The sequence below is a fragment of the Chlorocebus sabaeus genome, chromosome 22, assembly GCF_047675955.1.
Source record: "Chlorocebus sabaeus isolate Y175 chromosome 22, mChlSab1.0.hap1, whole genome shotgun sequence".
NCBI lineage: Eukaryota > Metazoa > Chordata > Mammalia > Primates > Cercopithecidae > Chlorocebus > Chlorocebus sabaeus.
In genome coordinates, this window is record NC_132925.1 from 28,207,893 (window position 1) to 28,234,620 (window position 26,728).

General features: G+C 38.7%; 2 protein-coding genes across 2 annotated transcripts in view; one reads left to right on the top strand and one right to left on the bottom strand.

Moving 5' to 3' along the window:
• The first annotated feature begins 1,298 nt into the window (after positions 1-1,298).
• On the top strand, positions 1,299-20,640 carry HHLA2 (HHLA2 member of B7 family). The gene is made up of 7 exons (XM_073009612.1): positions 1,299-1,356; positions 2,910-3,272; positions 4,595-4,861; positions 7,333-7,668; positions 11,870-11,980; positions 19,606-19,673; positions 20,372-20,640. Exons 1-7 carry the CDS (start codon positions 1,299-1,301, stop codon positions 20,420-20,422), a joined length of 1,254 nt encoding a protein of 417 aa, XP_072865713.1. The 3' UTR covers positions 20,423-20,640.
• Positions 20,641-22,961: 2,321 nt separating this feature from the next.
• Positions 22,962-26,728, bottom strand: part of MYH15 (myosin heavy chain 15) — a 160,199-nt gene continuing 156,432 nt past the window's right edge. Inside the window, 2 exon segments of the mRNA XM_073009642.1 lie at positions 22,962-24,185; positions 26,209-26,343. Of these exon segments, the coding sequence (XP_072865743.1) occupies positions 24,171-24,185; positions 26,209-26,343 (150 nt within the window). The 3' untranslated portion in view covers positions 22,962-24,170.

Consider the following 26,728-nt stretch of genomic DNA (forward strand, 5'->3'; position numbering starts at 1 on the left):
ATTGTTATTTTAAATTCAGGAGATACATGTGCAGGCTTATTACATGGGTATATTACATGGTTAATTTCACTTAAAATAGTTTTAAGTCATTCTTAAATCACATTATCTCACAACAAATATAGAACATATTCTTGTAATAGTAGAGCTCCTAAATGATATCTTTTTATTTATTTATTTTATTATTATTTTTTTGAGACAGAGTCTCAGTGTCTTGCCCAGGCTGGAGTGCAGTGGTGCAGTCTCGGCTCACTGCAACCTGCGCCTCCCTGGTTCAAGCAATTTGCCTGTGTCAGCCTCTTGAGTAGCTGGGACTACGGGCACATGCCACCACACCCGGCTAGTTTTTGTATTTTTAGTAGAAACAAGGTTTCGCCATGTTGGCCAGGCTGGTCTTGAACTCCTTACCTTGAGCGATCCTCTTGCCTTGGCCTCCCAAAGTGCTGGGATTACAGGTGTGAACCACCATGGCCAGCCACCAAATGATACCTTTAAAATTTTCTTTTAGAGATTTTTAAAACCAATTGTATGCTATTCTTTAAACAAGCTATGTAAAGTGTAAAAATTATCTTTAATCCGATCCTCTGGGAAAATCAGTTATATTGTACTTGCTTGAAACTGTAATGTGTGTACACGTTTTGCCATCTATATTTTCTCACTTTTTTGAGTTTTTGAAACATTCTTTGTAAACCATGAATTTAATGACTTGCACTAGTATCGGATATGTAAAAATATATTTTCAGGTTTTAGTTGTTCTTTATTTGTGATTATAAAAAACATCATAGTTAATACCACTGGCACTTAATATTGAATTTAAATTGATTTTAGTATTTTCTATCATAAAAGCAATATGTCCATGTGAAAGCCTTAAAAATAGCAAACTATTATCCAGAGAACCACTGCTGCATATATACCAAATCTTTATTCATTCAAGAGCCATGTTTCAGCACCTGTTAATAGCAGTCACTGCTTCAGATATGAAACCTGCTCTTCATAGTTAATATCCTCATATATTTAGTCATATATCTTGTCAGTATCCTATGAGCAGAAATGTGTATGCTTTTATAAAAGGAACCATGCTATTTAGAAATTGTATTGTAATCTAATTTTTCTCCGATAACCCATTAAGAAATTCCTTCCAATGCCATTGAACCATCCTTTACAATATCATGTTTAATGGCTACAAAAGAATTATTCATGTGAATATACTACTCTTTTCCAATTCCCTTTTGCATTTTAAATCCATAACATGTGCACTTTACTTCTCTTTGATAGAATGACTAATATGTCCTGCACGAGACATGAAGGCACAGACGTCTTTCTTCCTCATTCTCATATCATCTCTGAGTGGATCTCAAGGTAATTTCCTTTGTAATACGAGTGTTAGTTATTTGCATTATCAGATAGAAACACGAGCACACAATGCAAGGTGGCTATTTCCTCCATAGCCATAGCATTGTGAACTTTCCTAAATCATCAGTTAATCAGAAGCAAGGAACAGGCTAGAAGTCTGCATGAAGACTAAAAATTACATATATATTTTTCTGTCCACTCTGACTAAGACTCTTTCTAATCTGTTATCTGCTACCAGAAATAAGTTCACTGGGAAAACAAGTTTGATTGATTGATTTTTTTTTTTTAAGTGTAAGCTTGGTACTTACCACTTGACAGAAGGCATTATCAGCTTTGCGAGGTCCTATGACAGGCATTCTTAATTATCCAGTGAAACATTAGAGGGGTTTAGCAGAGCAATTAGGGAGATCGACAATCACTCTTTTCCTTGCCCATCTTTCCGTGTCTTTCTTTCAGCATAATGCCACATCTCTCTAGCTCTCTGAAGAGAAACTAAGTCTCTCTGAGGAAGAGAGACGGGACATGGTAGGGTAGAAAGAGCCCCAGAGGGAAAGACAGAGGATAAAGACTGTGACAGAGCCACTTGGGCACCCAGTTCTTCCATCTTGGGTGGCCCGGGCCATGAGCCAAAGGAGTTACTCCGTTGTCCAAAAAGTAAGGACCTTTCCAGTGCTAATATCTTAGAATCCATAGACAGGGCACAAGATCTACTTAAAATATTTTGTAAATCAAAGCAGTTAGATTACTGCCTTCAATGATAGGAAGTGTCTGCGTATATTTTCTTTGCAAAAATCTCTTATTCTGCTGATTTCATTTGCTTTTTGAAATCAACTTGTGAAGTTGACAGTGAAAAGAAAACAAAACAAAATAAGTAAATCAAGATAATTGGGGATTAGGCTTCCACATTTATCTCCAGATATTCCTTACCTACATTTTGACCAACTCAGGATATCCTGAGAGCAGTCTTAAAGTCAAAGCAAATGAATGACTCCATTTTCCTTTTGGACTTCTCCTGCTCATGTCCTCCCCTATTTAGATCTAGTCTACAGATATTCCTATCAGATTCCTGAACCCAGCATTGTCTTCTACATGCTCCAAATATTTTCTTACCCAATCAAGCTGAGTTTATTCCATTCTTTTAGGGCCTGCTGGCTGTTGCTAGCTGGATAAACTAATTTATTATTGCTATAGTAGGAGTTAAATGTCAATATGTTCTGGGAATGAAATCAAAAGGAGTCTTTCAACATACATGATTTCCAGGCCAGGATTGGGAGATGAGATTATTGATCAAGTGGGCAGCAAACCAGTGTTTCTACACCGTGGGCTGTTACCAGTTCTCCCAGTTACATTGAATAAAATGGATATTCAATTAAAATTAAAACTCAGACACAGAGCTTCATGGTTTGTTTCTAATAATCAGACAACAAGTGTTTTTGATGATGTGGTCTATTAATAATCAAGCTGCTAACCTAGGAAGGTTCTTCTGGGTAGTTCTGGTATAATCCTGACTAAGCACACATCATTAATTCTCTTTATAAATTCTCTGCTCTTGACTGTAGGCATATTCCTTTCGGCTTTCTTCACTTATGTTCCTATGAATGAACAAATCATCACTGGAAGACTTGGTGAAGATATAATTCTCCCTTCTTCATTTGAGAGGGGATCCGAAGTTGTAATACACTGGAAGTATCAAGATAGCTACAATAGCTACAATGTTCACAGTTACTACAAAGGCAGTGGCCATTTGGAAAGCCAGGATACCAGATATGCAAACAGGACGTCCCTTTTCTATAATGAGATTCAAAATGGGAATGCGTCTCTATTTTTCAGAAGATTAAGCCTTCTGGACGAAGGAATTTACACCTGCTATGTAGGAACAGCAATTCAAGCGATTACAAACAAAGTGGTGCTAAAGGTGGGAGGTAAGTGTGCATGTAAATTTTCGTGAAACATAGCAATGACATCATTCCGTGTTATTAGTAAGCATCTTTGTCCTAATATGCCATGAGCTTCCTTCCAAGTCAATACATGGAAATCTCCTTATTTTTAATGCACAGCATCTTGTAGTATACTAATGTTATAAATGATACAACTGTTCCCCTGTTGGTGGGTATTCAGGCATTTCCAGTGTTCTACATTACATGGTTGTGATGAACACCCTTATAGCTGTACTTAATACCAGGAAATAATCTGAAAGCAAAGTACCAGAAGTAAGATTTAAAAAGGTTACTGACACTAACAGCATAAGACTATCCACTTTCTCCTTAGTCTTATCAGTACCAAATAACTGCCAATATCATGACTGAAAAAATATTGAATTGTTGATTTAAATTGCATTTTTCTATATTATAAATGAGGTTAATTTTTATATTATATGCTTTCCTTCTCTGTATTAGCTATATATAACACTATACCTATATAACTATAAGTCATTAATATAGTTAATATATGCAGTTATGTACAGTTAATATCACTCAAACACAGCTTCATGGTGGTTATATATAACTACATATGACTATATATTAACTGTATTACTATATTAACTGTTGCTAATTCTCATAGTTATATTGAACCAAACAAGTATTAGATTAGATTAGAAGCTCTTTGAAGAAACCCAAAGAGCTTCATGGCTCCTTATTACTGGATTACCAAGAGTTCCTGATGATGTGCTCTGTTAATGATCAGGCTGTTGATCATTTATATGTAATATGGTTAGTATGTAGTATAATATATAGTACAATTTTGCATATAGATATAGACACACATATATGCAGTATTTTCTTATGGATTGTTTTTTCTAGCACTTGTTTCTTTTTCTTCTGTCCCTTTTAGCTGCTTCAGACCTTGATTCAGAAATCACAAAATTATGTGTAAACAGAGTCAAATAGGTGCTCTGAGTCAGTATTTGAGAAGTGTAGAGTGCCACATGAACTCTATTTTATAGACCTAGACACCCTCATTTTGGTTTCTCAATGAGGCCATTAGATTTCTTTTCCAGCTATGTTTCTAGAGAATTGAGATTGCTAGTTGCCACATACCCATGCCTGCTCTTTTTTTATTTCTTCTAGATAACTACACTATATCTTAAGGTTCTACAGAGGTGTTTTTTCCCCCCGTTTCAGCCAAATTTTGCTCATAAAACTTAGCTTTTCATTTCATGGGTATTAAACAGTATTCTGCACAGATGGCCTATAAAAAAGCCAATGATGGCAGTTTTTCATGTGCCCTTCTTTCTCCTATGTAGTTTTTCTCACACCCGTGATGAAGTATGAAAAGAGGAACACAAACAGCTTCTTAATATGCAGCGTGTTAAGTGTTTATCCTCGTCCAATTATCACGTGGAAAATGGACAACACACTTATCTCTGAAAACAATATGGAAGAAACAGGGTCTTTGGGTCCTTTTTCGATTAACAGCACACTGAATATTACAGGATCAAATTCATCTTATGAATGTACAATTGAAAATTCACTGCTGAAGCAAACATGGACAGGGCGCTGGACAATGAAAGGTAGGCTCCACAGGACTTTCTGTGTACGCTATTTCGAGGTTGGGGGGTAATGGGGACTGATTTTCAAGGAAAGAAAGGAAGATGAAAGAAAAGAAAGCAAATCCATCCGCAGCAGTTAGAAGACCAAGACCGGAGCCCCAGGGCTGGTTCTTCTGACTGTATTACACTAAGCAATCATTCTTACTTTTGAGCATTAGGACCGTACCTCGTTGATAAAATAGAAGTAATTCTTACCTTGCTAGGTATTTATGAGTTGATTGAAAACATTTATGAAGTGGAAAGAAGCAAATCTATTCTTGAATATTAGTGTATTTCTCAGTGGCTCATCCTTCAAACAGGATTTTCTATCAGCATTGCTCTTTAAAAAACCAAAAGAGAAAGAATACGTGTCTTTCAGCAGATCACAACTTCCAGTCTTTCAATTAAACAAAATATTAATTAGTATAATTGCTTCTTTTTAGTTTCTTTACATAGTATTAGCCCATCAATCTTTATCCACTACCTCTGTCACAACATGGTCAGTTTTTAGTACTCTTTCTTCTCATTTATTTCAAGAGATCCAAACTCTGATCAATCTCTATATCCAAAACCTGTTTAATAAAAATTAATTTGCTATCTCCATATTCAATTCCAAGAAAATTTGTTTTCCTTTTGAGATGGAGTCTCGCTTTGTTGCCCAGGCTGGAGTGCAGTGGCGTGATCTCGGCTCACTGCGATCTCGGCTCACTGCCACCTCCGCCTCCCAGGTTCAAGTGATTCTCCTGCCTCAGCCTCCTGAGTAGCTGGGATTACAGGCATGTGCTACCACGTGTGGCTAATTTCTGTGTTTTTTAAGTAGAGATGGTGTTTCACCATGTTGGTCAGGCGGGTCTCGAACTCCTGACATTATGATTTGCCCACATCAGCCTCCCAAAGTGCTGGGATTACAGGCATGAGCCACCGTGCCCAGCCTGTTTTTCATTTTATTCTTAATAAAGCAAAAATTTTCTGTCAATCTCCCTTATATGGGGAAAATGGAGGGTAGCTGTTTTTTTCAGCCTTCTCTTTCCTAGCATCTCATATTCTCAAAATGCTCACCAAAAATATACTGAAATTGTGGGTGATTCACCACATTTACATGAGTCCAGTGTTAAAGGAATGAGTACCCAATGTTCATTCTCCATCAGACAGGCAGCAATGGAAACATGGGAAAGGGTTGCAAATGTTAATATTATAAACATTGTCTTTGGAAAATCCTAATTTCTCATGTTCATTTAGAATTGAGTGTCTTGAAGCATGAACAGTTCTTTAGGCTCAGTACTGTTTGGTCTCATTGAAAAGCTATTATGTGCCAAGTTTTGTTGCTCACAGACTGTGAACTTAAGAACATGGTCTCTACTGATTTCTGGATCCGCAGCATCTAGTACAGATATAAAAATTCAACTAGGAACATAGCTTACAAAGGGAGTGATTAATTCTACTCTCTGTGGTGGGGCACAAATGGGGTTTTTACAGAATATGTGCTTAAGAAAGTTGCATAAGGGCAGAATTTTAGAAGAGTAGTAGGACATTCCAGGAGAACAAGAATATTCCAGGTAAAAAGCACAGAAAAGTAAAATTGCCTGGATTTGTCGAATCTACAGATCAAGAGATGAACCTGGAGAGGGAGGCAGGAAAAAAAAAAAAAAACAGATGAAAGACCTTTTACACATTGCTAAGGAGCTTGTTGAGTCTTGGAGATAGGATGGATCAGAAGAGGGATTTGAAACATCAGAGAGCCCTTGGATTTGCCTTTTGGAAGGCTTGCTTTGGCATCACTCTCCTGCAGGTAGACTGGAAGCCAGGTGAGTCTAGAATCAGGGAGAGCAGTCCATAGCAGTCCATAAAGGTCAGCCTACGGCACTACAGAACAGGAAGGACAAGACGGAGCTGGGTCTGGAGGGGCAAGGCAAGAAAATTCAGCAGAGTCTCTCTTCTAAAAGGGCTCAGTCCAGTGGGGGTTGCCTGCACACAGCTGGAAATATTCTTACATGCAGAAAAAGAGATTTTTGTCTAGATAAAGGGATTAAGAAGTAGTGAGGCCATAAAAGTTAGAGACCACTAGGGAGTAGGTAGGGTAACAAAAGGGGTGTTCTGGGGAACACCAGCATTAGAGAGGCCAAACATTGAGTTTAGTAGGCTAGCAACTGGTAGCAACATTCCTGAGTGCTTACTGTCAGGTTCTAAGAGTTAAAACAAGTACATCACCCCTCTAGCTGGCCCTGGCTTTGCCCTCCTTGAAGGTTTAAACTAACCTTGGTGGGAAACTTTAAAATAGTGGTAGTAAAACTTGTCTTATAAGAAACCACAGCACAAATATAATTACTTTCCAAAAAGTTATTTCTAAATATATCAATATTAGTGCCTTTGTTCTCTGCTTTCTAAGTGTAACTTAGAGAATTCTTTTGAAATGTTTATCTTCATTGATGTTTTCTTTTCTATTGTGTTGTTAGATGGCCTTCATAAAATGCAAAGTGAACATGTTTCACTCTCATGTGAACTTGTAAATGATTATTTTTCACCAAACCAAGACTTCAAAGTTACTTGGTCCAGAATGGAAAGTGGGATTTCCTCTATCCTGGCTTACTATCTGAGCTCCTCACAAAATACAACTTTCTATGAATCCCGATTCTCATGGAACAAAGAGCTGAAAAACCAGAGTAAGCTGAAAAACCAGAGTGACTTCTCTATGAATTTGACGGATCTTAGTCTTTCAGACAGTGGGGAATATTTGTGCAATATTTCTTCGGATGAATATACTTTACTCACCATACACATGGTGCACGTAGGTAAGCTGCAAGTAGGTTTGGATAATGGGTTTTGGCTATAGCATTAGAGATTTGTGAATATCAGACAGAAAATTACGTTGACTTTTCAAGAATACATTGATACCCTCTCAAAATATAATCTACAGGAGTATTTCTGGTCAGGATGTTGATTATCCTCCCTCCTTCAACCACATAAAAGTCCTGTTTTGAAAAAAAAAAAATTACTCCCACAGATTTCCTTTCAGGATTTGGGGGCTTCAGAAATGAGGAGGAAACATACATTTTGATGACTCCATGGGCTAAGCATCTTCCATTTCTGCTCACTGCTGTGCCTAATATATACCATAGCCCTAATGTTTGGGGAGTCAAGGCTAGGGACATTAGGAAGTTACAATCGGGGTCCTGAAGAATGCTGGGAAAACATGGCAGTGTCTATGAACTTGGAAATAATCACCGCACAATATTTGAAGCACCAAGTATATATTCCTGGTTCAGTTCATTTTTACCTATGTTGATAGTTCACTGCCAAAAACCATTATCTAAAATATTTCTAGTCAACTAACCATCGAGTCATGGAATTATATACTCATGAAACTGACCTTCTAGGTGATCTAGATGGTCCCACCCTTAAACTATCAACTTCACATCATGGCAGACCATGGCAGCTCTTTCTGTCCTTCAATAAAGATATTTGAACCAGTGGAACTTATGTTTTAGAAGTATTTCTATCATTTCAATTGTGAAAACTAGGAGGAATAACATTTGAAGTTTTGGTGATTCTGTGTGGTGAGATTTGGAGACAAGAGCACAGGGTTGTCCTTTAGGTTATGTGATCTTCAAATACTTGGAAGCTTCTGGACATTGAGTAATAACACTCCCTTTGTAGAGCTGCCACTTTGAGAGTAGAGAATGAAAAACTGGGGCTACATTTGAAGCTCCTATTTTTCTCCAAAAATAAAAGTGTCAGTTTTATGTAAAATACAGTTAAGCCTGCAATCTATTTTTAAAAATGTTGCCTCATGTTGGATTCATTTTGGAGTGTAAAAAAAAATAGTCAAGAAGAAATGTCCTAAAGACCACATATGGCCCGTCTTCCCACCCAGAGATCTAATTTTCAGTTCACACAAAGTGAAACATCAGGACCATTCCATCTCTGACAAAAGAGTATTTTCGGAACCTCTCATTCTCAAATAAATGTTGGCAGGTGGGGCTGGGGGAGGGTGTGCTCACCCTTCCCCACCAGGAAGAGGACTTGGCAGGAGCCACCCTAGCAGGGCAGGAAACAGGGCAAACCGTCTTGGTACCTTAAATATCATCCTTTCAAGGAACTTGTTTCCTATTCTGAATTGTGACTTTTCCATTTGTTGTCTTTCCCAGGAGGTGCTACAACAAGATAGGGGTCTTATGATTCCTCGAATCTAGATCTGGTCAATTAAGGTTGCATCAAGCTGAATGGAATTAAATAATCCTTGCTAAGTTTTCCTGCTGAATCAATACGTGACGTTGGGCAAATATCTTTAGAGATGGGGGAACCTGAGGGTCACGAGTACAGTGAGAAGTAGACTTGTAGATTTCCTTGTAGGATTTCCTTTAGGAGGAAGAAAAATGCAAATGCAAATGAAAACACTGTAGAAAGTCAACCTAACGTTCCTACTTAATCTCTCCTTTACGTAGGTACATTAGTCCCCCCTTTCCATGGGGGATATGTTCCAAGACCCCCAGTGGATGCCTGAAATTATGGACAGTACCAAACCCTATATATGCATTCTCACATGGTACCAGGATTAATCTGTCCTTCCATGTTTATGCCTTGGTGCCTCATTCACACTTCTTATGATTACAGGTTCTACTGGGCATCTTCTTCCAGCAGAGCTTGTTTTCATTGCAATTAAAGACTTGCTTTGGATGGAAATGTGGCTGTAGCTTCATCATCAGCAGACACAGCCTCTCCAGTAATCTTTATATTTTTCAATCCAAGCTCATTTCTAAATCTGTGTAGCCATCCTCTACTTGCAGTAAATGGCCTATTTCAAGGGATCTCTTGCTGAAGTCTTCATAAAAGCCCAAAGCCTTCCAGTGTAACATATCATCAAGCAGAACACATTTCTGTTCATGTCTTCCACCCTCAAATTTAATGCCATTTCCATCTTAGCATATACAACACAGTGTGGCCATAACTGTTGTAGGTTGAGACAACACAAATTTTCTTCTTTCTTTCTTCACAATTTTACAGATAGTAGATTCATTTTCACCATAGATCTCAGCAACCTCAATATTTGATTTTTCATATGTCAAGAGCTTTAATTGTTTTAGTTCAAGGAAGCACTTTATGGCTTCTTTTTGGTATATCCAAATTGCCAGCATCACTACTCTTGTGCTTTGGGACCATTCTTAAAGAAAATAAGGGTTACTTGAACACAAGCATTGTTATACCATGACAGTCAATCTGATAACTGAGATGGCTAGTAAATGATTCATGGTGGTAGTGTGTACAACGTGGATATGCTGGACAAAGGGTGCAGTCACATCCCAGGTGGGATGGAGTGGCACGACACAATATTTCATCATGCTACTCAGAATGGCACACAATTTAAAACTTAAGAATTGTTTATTCTTGGAATTTTCCATTTGGTTATGTTTGGACTACAGTTGACCATGGGTAACTAAAACCTCAGAAAGTTAAACCATGGATAAAAGGAACTCCTGTATGGAATTTCAGAATGACACAAATAGGTGAAGAGATTAATATTTTATTAGTTGTAAAACACTATAGTATGTTCATAGAAAATTACATTTGTTATATAAACAGAGGTATTCATTCTAAAGGATAGCCACAAACATTTTCCTCCTGAATTGACCTTTGTGCTCCATCGCTTCCTGCCCATGTTTTAGCAGAACATAGACCGTAAGGTTAACAGGGTTCTGACTTTGGTAACCCAGGGTCTCTGGAGTCCCCACTTCCATTAATAATACTTTCAACAATTCTAGTCCTGACCAAGATGTTGGAGAATGGAGAAAGTTTAGGCTCCTCCAGTTATTTCTGAGGAGCTCTAAACACTATCAGCAGGTCCTCCTTTTCTGCAGTTTGTTACCCAAAGTCAACCGTAGTCTGAAATTTTTAAAAGGAAAATTCCAGAAATAATGTTTTAAATTGTGTGCCATTCTGAGCAGCATGATGAAATTGCATGTCATCCCACTCCATCCTGCCTTGAAGGTGAATCCTCCCTTTGTCCAGCATATCACACTGTGGATGCTACCCGCCTGTTAGTCATTTAGCCCTCCGGATAATCAGATCTACTGTCATGATACTGCAGTGCTTGTGATCAAGTAAGCCTTATTTTATTTAAGAAAGGCCTCAAAGCACAAGAATAGTGATGCTGGCAATTCGGATACGCCGAAGAGAAGTCATGAAGTGCTTCCTTTAAGGGAAAGCTCTCAACTTAAGGGGGAAAAAAGCATATGTTGAGGTTGCTAAGATCTACAGTAAGAATGAATCTTCTATCTATAAAACTGTGAAGATGGAAAAAGAAATTAGTGCATACTATGCATAAGGTTTGGTACTAAGGTTTCAGGCATCCACTCGGGGGTCTTGGAATGTATCCCCCAGGGATAAAGGGGGACTACTGTGCCTATTATCTCTTTGGTCACCTGCCACCTCTAACTCAAGACCATGGCTTCTACTTAGCTCCTTTTATCACCTCTGAACTTACCACTGTTCCCTTAGGACCCTGTCTTCTCTAGGCCAATGGCGGACTGCACTCTTCATTCTCCAAGGTGAACACTGGGCTGAGGCTAATTTATGGACATAATTATTCCTTTATAAAAATGTGTTATTTCTTATTACAGTATAAAGCAATAGAAACTGAAAAGGCATAATAGACGTATTGCCTCTCCAGTTTTCAGACTTTTCTCCCAGCTCTCCCAACCCCCACCAATCTCCAATAATATTATGGTATCTGTAGGTTTCCCACAATAGATACACTGAGACTAGGAGATATTTATGCTCAAGACAAACTCTCTTGTCCAGTCTGGGTTCTTGGTTTTATCCTAAAGGACCTTTTTATTATGCAAAGTATTTTCATATTAATTCAGCCTCCTACCTGTAACACAGAAATAACTAGTTTTAAAAATAGTAAACATACTCCACCCTCACCCACCCACACATTTTTTATTTGGTACCTTTTCTTCCAGTTCACAGACTTTGTTTCTCTGTTTTATTTAGAACCAAGCCAAGAAACAGCTTCCAGTAACAAAGGCTTATGGATTTTGGTGGCCAGTCTGATTTTGGTGGCCGGTCTGATTTTGCTGATTTGGAAAGTTAAATGTTGCACAGGTAATATCTCAGGAAGAATTTGGGCTCTGCCCCACATGTTCCACATCATGTATATTCCCAACCAGCTACTGGGCATGTAAATTGATCTGAATTTTCTGGAATGTCATTCACAAAATTCACCCAAAATCTTTTAAAATGCTCCTACATTTCCACCTAACCGTTCCACTTCTAGGAATTTATCTCACATTAAATGAGCAGAGGTACACCAAACTATATACAAACATATTCACTGCAGCACACTGCTATTGCTTTTAGATTTCCTACTATTGTCAATAAATAATTGAGAAATTAAATTAATTGATGATCAATAATTTTTAAAATTTTAATCTAGTATTGAAATGATAACCAGGATGACTTAATCATCCTGCATTAAAAGGTAACTGGAAAGAAAAAAGCCAAAGCTTTAAGAAGTTGCCTTTGGAGTGACGGGACCATGAGTTCTTCCTTACCCTCACACCTCAGAAGGAAGCCAGATACCCCCTTAAGTCCCTGGACTCTGCTTGTTCTCCCTTGCTCTGAGCTTAGTCAAGGTTGGTGCTCTGATTGAAACTGCATTGTTCTTTTCTTATGGGTCATTTCATTTTAATTATTGTTCAACTTAATTTTTTTCTAAATTTTAGGCAAAAACCTTACTAGTAATTTAAACTATCTTAAGACGCCATGATCATGGGAAGTACTTTTAGGGAGTACTTTCTTAGAGTACTTTGCTTTTAGTAACAGAATTTTGAGCTAGAGAGCATCTGGGCAAAACTTAGATCTCGTTGATCTCCACATTTTACAGATCAGGAAACAGGAATCCGAGCAGTTAGCTCAAGTGCTAAGTAGGCATGTGAAACAGATTTAGGTGGATCATTTAATAGCACCAAGCCAGCTAGTGGCAGAGGCAGGTTCAGGCCCCCAGAAGCCCTCCCTTACTCCACTATCCCCCTGAGGAGGCTCTGGGTATCCTGGGAACTTGAGCTAGATCCTGTGTCTCTTTTATCCCTCTTTCTGGTTGATATTTGGCTATTGCCCCTGCTGAAGGTAGGAGATTTGGGTTATAGCAGAAACTATTATTGAAGATATAGTTTTAGGGGCAATGGAGAGCAAGCATCTCACCAATTCTATCCCTGTGATCATTTGTACTAATAGGCAGGCTAGTTCCTGTCCCTTGGCTGACCAGAAGTAGTAAGAGACCACAGGCAGGTTAGCTTGTCTACCAAGATCAACCATTGACCTAATATACTGATATCTGTGATTGGATTAGATTCAAATTATGGGAGAGGTGGTGCTACATCCTACTCAAGAATGATAGTTTAGTTTCTTTAGTGGAAGTCTGCATAAGTCAGTTCTCAACTGTAAATACATGGCACACTCAAAACTGGATAAAGAACTTACGAGACAGTATATTCATAGCTGGGAGCACCTGATTCACTAGCAAACTTAAACTTTAAGGGACAAGGTCAGAGAGCAGTTCCCAAAACTTGAGAGAGTCACATAAGATTAGTTGCCTTGTAAGGACAGTGACTTACTTCTTTTTTTCTTTCTTTCTTTTTATTTAAGTTCTGGGATATATGTGCTGAACATGCAGGTTTGTTACATAGGTATACATGTGCCCTGGTGGTTTGCTGCACCTATCAACCTATCATCTAGGTTTTAAGCACCGCATACATTAGCTATGTGTCCTAATGCCCCCCTCTCCTTTACCCTCATCCTCTGACAGTCCCTGGTGTGTGATGTTCCCCACCCTGTGTCCAAGTGTTCTCATTGTTCAATTCCCACCTATGAGTGAGAACATGCGGCGTTTGCTTTTCTGTCCTTGTGATGGTTTGCTGAGAATGATGGTTTCCAGCTTCATCCATGGCCCTGCAAAGCACATGAACTCATTCTTTTTTATGACTGCGTAGTATTCCATGGTGTATATGTGCCACATTTTCTTTATCCGGTCTATCATGGATGGACATTTGGGTTGATTCCAGGTCTTTGCTATTGTGCATAGTGCTGCAGTAAACATATGTGTGCATGTGTCTTTATAGTAGAATGATTTATAATCCTTTGGGTATATACCCAGTAATGGGATTGCTGGGTCAAATGGCATTTCTGGTTCCAGATCCTTGAGGAATCACCACACTGTCTTCCACAATGGTTGAACTAATTTACTCTCCCACCAAAAGTGTAAAAGTGTTTCTATTTCTCCACAGCCTCTCCAGCATCTGTTGTTTCCTGATGTTTTAATGACTGCCATTCTAACTGGTGTAAGATGGTATCTCATTGTGGTTTTGATTTGCATTTCTCTAATGACCACTGATGAGGTGCTCTTTTTCATGTTTGTTGGCTGCATAAATGTCTTCTTTTGAGAAGTGTCTGTTCATACCCTTCACCCACTTTTGATGGGGCTGTTTGTTTTTTTCTTGTAAATTTGTTTAAGTTCCTTGTAGATTCTGGATATTAGACTTTTGTCAGATGGATAGACTGCAAAAATTATCTCCCATTCTGTAGGTTGCCTGCTCACTCTGATGATCGTTTCTTTGGCTGAGCAGAAGCTCTTTAGTTTAATTAGATCCCAGTTTGTAAGGTGTAAGGAAGGGGCCTAGCTTCTATTTTCTGCATATGGCCAGCCAGTTTGCCCAGTACCATTTATTAAACAGGGAATCCTTTCCTCATTGCTTGTTTTTGTCAGGTTTGTCAAAGATCAAATGGTTGTAGATGTGTGGTGATATTTCTGAGGCCTCTGTTCTATTCCATGTATCTGTTTTGGTACCAGTGCCATGCTGTTTGGTTACTGTAACCTTGTAGTATAATCTGAAGTCAGGCAGCTTGATGCCTCCAGCTATGTTCTTTTGCTTAGGATTGTCTTGGCTATATGGGCTGTTTTTTGGTTCCATATGAAATTTAAAGTAGTTTTTTCTAGTTCTGTGAAGAAAGTCAATGGTTGCTTGATGAGAAGAGCATTGAATCTATAAATTACTTTGGGCAGTATGGCCATTTTCACACTATTGATTCTTCCTATTCATAAGTATGAATTTTTTTTCCATTTGGTTGTGTCCTCTCTCATTTCCTTGAGCAGTGGTTTGTAGTTCTCCTTGAAGATGTCCTTCACATCCCTTGTAAGTTGTATTCCTAGATATTTTATTTTCTTTGTAGCAATTGTGAATGGGAGTTCATTCATGATTTGGCTCTCTATTGGTCTGTTATTGGTGTATAAGAATGCCTTGTGATTTTCGCACATTGATTTTATATCCTGAGACTTTGCTGAAGTTGCTTATCAGCTTAAGGAGATTTTGGGCTGAGATGATGGGGTTTTCTAAATATACAATCATGTCATCTGCAAACAGAGACAATTTGACTTCTTCTGTTCCTATTTGAATATTTTTATTTATTTCTCTTGCCTGATTGCCCTGGTCAAAATGTCCAATACTATGTTGAACTATGGTGATAGAGGTCATCCTTGTCTTGTGCTGGTTTTCAAGGGGAATGCTTCCAGCTTTTGCCCATTCAGTACAACATTGGCTAAAGGTTTGCCATAAATCTCTCTTATTATTTTGAGATATGTTCCATCAATGCCCAGTTTGTTGAGAGTTTTTAGCATGAAGGGGTGTTGAAGTTTATTGAAGGCCTTTTCTGCATCTATTGAGATAATTACGTGGTTTTTGTCATTGGTTCTGTTTACATGATAGATTACATTTATTGATTTGCATATGTTGAACCAGTCTTGCATCCTAAGGATGAAGCCAACTTGATCATGGTGCATAGGCTTTTTGATGGGCTGTGGAGTCAGTTTGCCAGTATTTTATTGAGGATTTTTGCATTGATGTTCATCAAGGATATTGGCCTGAAATTTTCATTTTTTTGTTGTGTCTCTGCCAGGTTTTGGAATCAGGATGATGCTGGTCTTATAAAATGGTTAGGGAGGAGTCCTTCTTTATCTATTGTTTGGAATAGTATCAGAAGGAATGGTACCAGCTCCTCTTTGTACCTCTGGTAGAATTCAGCTGTGAATCCGTCTGGTCCTGGGCTTTTTTTGGCCGGTGGGCTATTAATTACTGCTTCAATTTCAGAACTTGTTATTGGTTTATTCAGGGATTCGACTTCTTCCTGGTTTAGTCTTAGGAGGGTATCCAGGAATTTATCTATTTCTTCTAGATTTTCCAGTTTATTTGCTTAGAGGTATTTATAGTATTCTCTAATGGTAGCTTGTATTTCTGTGGGATCAGTGGTGATATCCCCTTTATCATTTTTTATTGTATCTATTTAATTCTTCTTTCTTTTCTTCTTTATTAGTCTGGCTAGCAGTCTATCTATGTTGTTAATCTTTTCAAAATACCAGCTCCAGGGTTGACAGACACCTCATACAGGAGATCTCCAGCTGGCATCAGGCTGTTGCCCCTCTGGGACAAAGCTTCCAGAGGAAGGAGCAGTCAGCAATCTTTGCTGTTCTGCAGCCTCCGCTGGTGCTACCCAGGCAAATAGGATCTGGAGTGAACCTCCAGAAAACTGCAACAGACCTGCAGAAGAGGGGCCTGACTGTTAGAAGAAAAACTACCAAACAGAAAGCAGTAACATCAACATCAACACAAAGGACCCCCATACAAAACCACATTCAAACATCATCAGACTCAAAGATCAAAGGCAGATAAATACATGAAGATGAGGAAAAACCAGCAGAAAAATGCTGAAAATTTAAAAGACCAGAATGCTGCTTCTCCTCTAAATGACTGCAACTCTTCTCCAGCAAGAGCACAAAACTGGACGGAGAAAGAGTTTGACAAATTAACAGAAGTAGGCTTCAGAAGGTGGGTAATAACAAACTCCTCTGAGCTAACAGAGCATATTCTAACCCAATGTAAGGAAAGTAAGAACCTTGATAAAAGGTTACAGGAACTACTAACTAGAATAACCAGTTTAGAGAGAATATAAATGATCTGATGGAGCTGAAAAACACAGCACGAGAACTTCATGAAGCATACACAAGTATCAATAGCCGAATCAATCAAGCAGAAGAAAGGATATCAGAGACTGAAGATCAACTTATTGAAATAAGGCGTGAAGACAAGATTAGAGAAAAAAGAGTGAAAAGGAATGAACAAAGCATCCAAGAAATATGGGACTATGTGAAAAGACTAAATCCGTGATTGGTTGGGGTCCCTGAAAGTAATGGGGAGAATGGAACCAAGTTGGAAAACACACTTCAGGATATTATCCAGGAGAACTTCTCCAACCTAGCAAGACAAGCCAATATTCAAATTCAGGACATATAGAGAACACCACTAAGATACTCCTTACGAAGAGCAACCCCAAAACACATAATCATCAGATTCTCCAAGGTTGAAACAAAGGAAAAAAATGTTAAGGGAAGCCAGAGATAAAGGTCAGGTTACCTACAAAGGGAAGTCCATCAGACTAACAATGGATATCTCTGCAGAAGCCCTACAAGCCAGAAGAGAGTGGGGGCCAATATTTAACATTCTTAAAGAAAATAATTTTCAACCCGGAATTTCATAACCAGCAAAATTAAGCTTCATAAGTGAAGAAGAAATGAAATCCTTTACAGACAAGCAAATGCTGAGGGATTCTGTCACCACTAGACCTGCCTTACAAGAGATCCTGCAGGAAGCACTAAATACAGAAAGGAAAAATCGGTACCAGCCACTGCAAAAAAAACACCATAATATGAAGACCAACGACACTATGAAGAAACTGCATCAACTAATGCGCAAAATAACCAGCCAGCATCATGATGACAGGATCAAATTCACATATAACAATATTAACCTTAAACATAAATGGGCTAAATGCCCCAGTTAAAAGATACAGACTGGCAAATTGGATAAAGAGTCAAGACCCATCAGTGTGTTGTATTCAGGAGACCCATCTCATGTGCAAAGACACACATAGGCTCAAAATAAAGGTATGGAGGAATATTTACCAAGCAAATGGAAAGCATAAAAAAAGCAGGGGTTGCAATTCCAGTCTCTGATAAAACAGACTAAACCAACGAAGATCAAAAAAGACAAAGAAGGGCATTACATAATGGTAAAGGGATCAATGCAAAGAGAACTAACTATCCTAAATATATATGCACCCAATACAAGAGCACCCAGATTCATAAAGCAAGTTCTTAGAGACCTACAAAGAGAATTAGACTCCCACACAATAATAGTGGGAGACTTTAACACCCCACCGTCAATATTAGATCAATGAGACAGAAAATTAACAAGGATATTCAAAACTTGAACTCAGCTCTGGACCAAGCAGACCTAATAGACATCTATAGAACTCTCCACCCCAAATCAACAGAATATACATTCTTCTCAGCACCACATAGCACTTATTCTAAAATCGACCACATAATTGGAAGTAAGACACTCCTTAGCAAATGCAAAAGAATGGAAATCATAACAGTCTCTCAGGCCACAGTGCAATCAAATTAGAACTCAGGATTAAGAAACTCACTCAGAACCACACAACTACAAGGAATCTGAACAACCTGCTCCTGAATGACTACCGGGTAAATAATGAAATTAAGGAAGAAATAAATAAGTTCTTTGAAAGCAATGGGAATGAAGACACAACATACCAGAATCTCTGGGACACAGCTAAAGCAGTGTTAAGAGGGGAATTTATAGCACCAAATGCCCACATCAGAAAGCAGGAAAGACCTAAAATCGACACCCTAACATCACAATTAAAAGAACTAGAGAAGCAAGAGTGAACAAATTCAAAAGCTAGCAGAAGACAAAAAATAACTAACAGCAGAACTGAAGGAGATAGAGACACGAAAAACCCTTCAAAAAATCAGAGAGTGACTTTCAGTTGAAGGACAGAGCCAGACCAAGGTGACCGTACAGGGAAAAAGCTGGGAGAGTGAATACCTAATTTCACTCTTCCCTGTCTCTGATCTGCAGCCCAAATAGAAGCCAGGAGGAACAGACACCCTGCTGATGGAGCCCAACGAGGTCAGCCTCCCATGGCTGAGAGAAGAATGGATTCTGGTTCTGGAGGAGCAGTCAAAAGATATGGGCAAAAACTTTGTCACAGTATTGGCCACTTTAAAAAATAGATATATTCCATACTTCTGCAGTGAGATGGGCTGAAAATATATTTGAAGCTGTTATATGAAAAGCCACAAAACCTTTCCTAGCTCCAGCTCCCTGGTTGTAGTTTCGTGACTGTGGTTCATATGTTTTATTTTTAAATTCCCTTTTCTATTACTGTTTTAAAATGTACTTTGTCTAAGATATGTATTAAAGGGCCATATTTTATGAAAGTCCATAAGGAGGCCTTCTTTGAGAAATGACATATCCCTTTTTCTTTAACTATCACTCTCATCCCCTCTTTGGCTATGACATTTCCATTGTTAGCAGTTGGTAGGAACCAGGCCAAGGATCACAAGAAGCCAGGAATTGCTGAGCTGACTGAACTGCCTTTATTCCCCTGCTTTGGAGCACCTGGATCAACCATACACATTTACTGCTGCTTCTGATGATGTGTTTTTACACTGAATGCATTTTTCATGTTGTTTGTTAAAGATATGAAGGGAGAGTAACTCAGATGATTCTATTAACATAATTATATTGAGATAGGACTAAGGGAGAATTTTAGTGTTTGCAAAGAAATTATTTTTAAGTTCTCTTTTCTTCCTGTAGAAAGACGTTGTGTCTCTACTGAGAGCACTCACGATGATAATGCCTCTGATAATGCCGAAGAAAACATGGTAAGGCATTATTTCCTTTATCAAACAATATACAGTATAAAAATGCTTCTTTAAAAGGGTAATCGAAGTTCTGACTGATTCACATATCATCACGCAAGACTTTTATATAGAAAAAAAAAACAGCAAGGAGGGGTTGCAGGATAATATAGCACGAAAAATATAATTAGACTTTTCCCAATGTCTATAATTAAACAGGCTCTACTTGCTTAAATACATGGTTGTTCTTCTTGTCTCCTATTGTTATTTGTAGAGAAGATCTCCAATGGCATTGTGCATATGAGGGTGAGCCAATGTACTTATGATAGAAGCATGAAATATGGGATTGTATACAAGTGGAAAGAAACACAACTATAATTCACTTGCAAATTATAGTTTGATTGTATACTTCCTTTTTACTGCATTCCTTTTATTATTTACGTGTTCCATTAATCAGAATATAAATAAGGGCTAGGAGTGTGATAAACTTGTTTTTCCCACTGTTAAAAACCCTGAAACAGCTAGTAGGGAGATTAAAATTAACTGATAAGACTCAGACTTATTTTGTAATGGTCTCATGGATTTTTAATTATAGACGCAAGCAATAGACTAAAGCTTCTTACCGCCCACCCCAAAACACTACTATCATTAAATATTTAAGATATAAATGGTTATTCTGACTTGAACAACAGACATTTAGAGTCTATTTTTCTCGGTTCTAGTGTCTTTCAGGAGGAGTACAGGAAATGAGAGAAGACCTTGACAACTCATGATAAGCATCCTTAATATCCAGTGACTTCATATCCCCTTTCTGCACTGCAATTCTAGGCAATGGCCTGTCAGACCAGACAGTTCTACCACTGCAAAGACTTGTAACCATTTTCTAGTATCACATTTACTTTTCAAGACATAAGGATCATTCACTGACCCACTACCTGCATTGAGTATAAATGCCCGGATGTTAAGGATTCCAATTTAACTTCAAAAAGAACTGTCTCATTCATTTATATTCCTGTTCCAGTCAGCCCAGGAGGTTACAGTGAGCTCTCCGCTAAGAATCTGGAAGAAATGCATCACTAGGGGTTGGTTCCCAATCTGATCAACTAATAATGGGTGAGAGAGCAAATAAGAGCAGAAGTCACCTTAGTGGAAAGGTTAAAAACCAGAGCCTGGAAACCAAGATGATTGATTTTACAAGGTATTTTTTTCTAGTTTTATATGAATGGTTATATCAGGGTAACCAACTCAATTTGGGATGAATCTTAGGGAGGCCAAAGAATAAGACTGTCAGTATCTTTAAGATTGCTAGGAAAAAGGGCCCTATCAACATAAGAATCTCTGAAGTTAGGTTACACCTGACCACACGAGGCTTGCATAGTTGATTGACTAGCCATGAAGATAATTTGAACTCTTCTGGCTCAATTGGCATATTACTAATCAGTCTTCTAATAAATTTAGATTTTCATATAAATTTTTAAGCAAGAAGAGAAGGGACAGCTCAGCTAATCTAATCTGTTTCCCTTAATTTTAATCATCAACTTACATAAAAGAAACAGTCTACTCTTAATGCTTGTGAACTTGTCACTATAACCAGGATTTTGTGTGACTTAGTCGATCAAGGTTTTGACTCTATAAGAGAAAGCAAATTCTGAATTGTGGTGTAACTTCCACCTGGTCCAATTTTATCATATGACCTCAGTTTCACAATCCTATACCTTGTATGTAGTTAACTCTGTTTTTGCTACAATGTTGTGATGGGTTATCACAAATAGCAAAGTATTAAGAATTCCAGTCAGAATGATGATTATTAAAAAGTCAAGAAACAACAGATGCTGGCAAGGCTGTGGGGAAATAGGAATGCCTTTACACTGTTGGTGGTAGTATAAATTAGTTCAACCATTGTGGAAGACTGTGTGGCAATTCCTCAAGGATCTAGAACCAGAAACACCATTTGACCCAGCAATCCCATTATTGGGTATATACCCAAAGGATTATAAATCATTCTACTATAAAGACACATGCACACATATGTTTATTGCAGCACTATGCACAATAGCAAAGACCTGGAACCAACCCAAATGCCCATCAGTGATAGACTGGATAAAGAAAATGTGGTATAAACACCATGGAATATTATGTAGCCATAAAAAGGAATGAGATCGTGTCCTTTGCAAGGACATGGGTGAAGCTGGAAGCCATCATCAGCAAACTAACACAGGAACAGAAAACCAAACCATGTGTTCTCATAAGTGGGAGCTGAACAATGAGAACACATGGACACAGAGAAGGGAACATCACACAGCAGGGCCTGTTGGGGGTTGGGGGGTGAGGGGAGGGAACCTAGAGGACGGGTCAATAGGTGCAGCAAACCACCATGGCACATGTATACTTATGTAACAAACCTGCACATTCTGCACATGTATCCCAAAACTTAAATTGTTTTTTAAAAAAAGTAACTTACGTATCTTAAAGAAATTCCATTGTGAAGAAAAATTCAATTGAGATAATATTTAAGTGTCTACCATCTCTGCTTCCCCCAACCTTGGTTCCTTTTAAAAATTATGTCCTAGTGAAAGAATATGATACTTAAAACTGGATGCATCCCCAAGCTGAAGTTTGACTTTACTGAGTATGTGCCTGGGGTGTGCAGAAACAATAGCATCCTGACTTCAGGATTGGCAATATGACCACAGCAAATTTCTAAGAAAAGGTTTGGGATATAGAGATGTTTCCTGAATATAAACACTGGCTTATTAAAGGATAATTCCAAACTTATTTTTTACTGAAGTTTTTAAAAATTACCATTTCAGGAAAAAAAAACCTAGAAAAGTTCCACGTTAAATGTTTTGTGTTTTCTCATTGGGTTGAGACCAATGGTAAGAAGGAGCGACTGCTTTGGATACAGCCTGACACACATCCCTGCTGGTTCACTCTGTGGCAGTGCATCCCCCTCCACCAACCACAAAACTCAAATTTGGTTTGCCTTGCTCAAAACGGTACCCTAATGTTTCAAGAGGATTCACTTTGATCTGTCTGAGCCAACCCTGGCAATTGCAGTCCTCTTGCCACTAGACTGGTTCGGCATAAGAAGGTAGAGAAATCTGTTCCGTAGGATATGAGGCAAAGTATTCCAGAGGTCTGTTTCTGGGAAGGTGTTTCTCCATTTTAAAAAGAGGTTATTGTATGGGGAGAAAATGCTCAGGACTGCTGAAGTCGTCTTACAATGACAAGAGATTCAGACAAGAATGAACCTGGATCCTCTGATACCACTGAGTCTCTGAATTAATCTTCAAGCTACCCATATGAGTCAGGGTTGGATCAGGGAGGCAGAACCAGAGAATGATAGAATAAAGATTTATTATAGAGCTTCAACCTTACACAATTGTGGGTGCAGGTGGAGAAGTCTATGCCAGGCTGCTCCCTCTGCATCTGGTCCTGGGCCTGAAGTCACGGTAGGTCAGCTGTGCATGTAGCGAGGATGAAGGGAAGTCCATAAGAACAAACAGAACTCATGTCTGCCTCACAGCCTCCACTGCAATGCTATGGATGATCTCAGGAAAAGCTGGTGCTGGTTGCCATGGAGCTGCACACACACCTGGCCAGGACTCTGCAAAGCTGGAGGAGGAGGCTGGCAGGAGCTGGAAGAGCTCTGGGTCCAGGGAGCTGTCTCTGGTCCTTTCTAGCGCCCCTTTTTGGCCAGGAGTCATATTTTCAAGCTGTCACAATGCTTGGGTCTGTACACTGACCTTATGAGCGTAAAATAGCTGATTTTTGCTTATCAAATTAATGCAAAATTCTTTATGACCTACTCCAATCCAGAACCACGAGAGAGAGGAATTCCGGGACATGTTCCTCCGGCTGAGCTAAATTGGCACTGCAGAAATCCAGCGCATCACCTGTCACTGAATGTCTTGTGTGGGGTTACCTCCATGTTTAAAGTGTGTACCAGCATATAGCCTACATGTGTGTTGATTAGGAGTTTTGCCTACATGTTCAAATTGCCTAACTATGGCTATATGTATATCACAATGCTGAGGAGATTTTATGACTTTCACTCCACCACTGCCAGCTCACAATATACATTCATAGATGTAGGGGTGAATCAAGCCAAAGTTGCCTAACTTCAGTAAAAACCATTCACCAACATGCCCTAGTCCCCATGGAGCATGATTGGTCTAAGGACATCTATGAGTCCTACCCATTAAGAGGAAATATGGACAAAGGATTAAGTACTTATTCATTTTTTAAACATCAGAATTGAAAAGGTTCTTCCATTTATTTAATCTGTCATGTGAAACATTACAAGGTAGTTTACTTGCATTTGAGGATCAAAAAATCCCCATTAACTGTGGAAGCAATGATATTCCCTTTAATTATTTTTCTAATTGCCTTGTTTATATGGTGTGAAAAGCAATTTAAACATGTTTTTAAAAAATGTTTCCAACGCAAGCTAAGTTTTTGGCCATGAAACAGCACCTTCCTTGTACTTCTCCAGCTGTTGTCCTTTCAAAGCAGGGGATACTATTCTTTTTGAACCTGAAAAACAGAATGTCAGTGTGTTCTGTGAATTTCCTGTGATTTTCACCAGTGGAACACATGCCCAGAACCAAGCTGAGTCCTTTCCAGAGGTAAGCAGGCCTTAGCCAACTCTTCATTAACTTCAAAGGGAGGCAGGGAATTGACACAACTATCTGCATTATAGAAAGCAGACCCCGGTAATTCACCCCAAGGGCATGCTCGGTCACTCTCAATTTTCCGCCTGCCTTGTCTTGCCAGTGAAGGCGGCGCCCTCTTTAGCCAACCCCATGAGGAGAAAGATTCTGCAGCCAAATCACCAATTTGCTCCCCAGCCCTGACACAGAATTCTTTCAGCAAACCTTTTCCTTGTGTGTATGACAGTTGAGGGATTTTTTTGGCTTTTCTTCTGTGAAGGGGAAACAATTAGTCATTGCACTGCCAAGGAAGGTTTTCCTATTCCTCTCTAGCCTCTCAAAAGTAATTTCTGCTTTACTCACTGTGTTCTTTGTTGAAAAGAACTGTGACAAAGTCGAACGCATGGCATCTGTTTTGGAGGACCTTCGACCTCCTGCAGCTGAATGTAATTGCAGCACATGGGAAGCACCTCCCTAAACAAGTCATTACATGGGGTTGCTGGCGGGCTCTGCAGAGAAGACCCTAAATCCAGTGCCACAACACTTCTCAAATTGGGGCCAGAGTTCAAACCTCTTAATTGGCCCTCTCACATAGGACTTATCCTTGAGGCAGCTATTCAGACATCAGTAAAAAATTTCTGGAGTCTCTCAATGAGTCATATGTCTTATATTTATATCTAAGTATCTTCAATATAACCAACTCTTAGGCTCTCCTTCAAAAGAGATGTTTTTGACCTCCCTTAAGTTTGTATTTATGCATATTATTGGCAACCCTATCAACTTACCTTGCAGGGTTACTAGTAATTCAGTTTGGGCCTGGAAAAATTTGTATAAAATAATCAGGAGTCCATGGAACAAGATGATTTTAAAAAGCACAGATGGATCAGCTCAAAATTTGGAGTGCACTCTTTCCATAGTAGACACATACATGACTTTGTACCATGTCAATATGGAGTTGAAGAGGGAAGACATTTAAGATGGAGGTAGTGAAGGAAAACAAATGAAAGAGTCTTGCTTTGTATTTCTCTGCTTTATATTCCTGATTCTGCCCAAAAACACAGAGAAATTGGGCTAGTGATGCACCACATTTAAAAAGAAAATGAAATGATGGTGCCTATGTATGCCAGAAGCTACGCTCAGTGATTTCAGGCAATCTATTAGCTAATATCGCATGATCCAATCTCCTCTGATTCCCTTCTCCTAAAGCCAGACCTCATTTAAAAACTGTGTGTTCCTGGGAAAATTTTAATAAGGAAGCCGGGACTACCTGACCCTACCAAACATTTAGTACATTGTTCTTTGTCACTCTACCAGTAAAATCAGGGCAATGGCTTCTACCATTAGATTAGAAGAATCATTTCATGGACCAAAGAGATATAAAAAGATCCTTTCTCTGTGTTTTCAGGCAGAATCAGGAATATAAAGCAGAGAACTACAAAGCAAGACTCTTGCATTTGCTTTCCTTCACTGCCTCAATCTTAAACATCTTCCCTCTTCGACTCCATGTTGACATTGTACAAAGTCACGTATGTGTCTACTACAGAAAGAGTTCACTCCGAATTTTGAGCCGATCCATCTGTGCTTTTTAAAATCCTCTTCTTTCCATGGACTCCCGACTACTTTACACAAATGAATCCAGGCCCTCAATCTCAGATCCTGCAAGTTAACATGGAAGCATTTGAAAAGTATAAATACAATGTGCATGCCACTCAAATGCTTAGCATTACATCTACCTGGACAAGTATAATTTAGTAAACATGGGAAGACTTTATTGGAACCCTTTGTTCTTATCTTTTAAAAGCTTTTAAAGAGAAAAACAAATTTCTTGTTATACTGGTCCATGCAATGACATCAGCCCTAAACAAACATGATTGAAGAGTTAGAACAGAGTTGAATACCTGCCGTACCTTTTTCCCAAACTCTCTTGCTTTAATCTTGAGTTTATTGACTTGAGATTCTGCCACCTCTGCCCTTTCCTTCACTTCATTCAACTCATGTTGCTGCTTCTTATACTTGGAAAGGTATTGATTGGCTTGTGCTTCCTATAAAAATAATAAAAAAGAAATCTCCATGCATATATAGTCAGGTTTTTTTTTTTTTCTGCTCTGACATGAAAAAGTTGAATAATGTAAAAAGAATCTAAACTTCTGAGTATTGAATGGGATATCATATTTTGGTATGATATATTAGGATTCAGACTTTCTAGCAGGTATAAGATCCTTTTTTTTATAACTTTTGTTCCCTGGAAATTCAGAACCTAGTTGGCACTTTTCATCAACTGGATGCAGTAGAGCTCTTGCAGACTGAAAATGTGCTGGAATAACCACAGTTGTCTGTTTTGTCCTGAGTTTAACATCCTATTCTACCCCTGAGTAGAGGGGGCTTGTCTTTAAAATTATATGGGTCAACAGGTAATTATTAGACCTT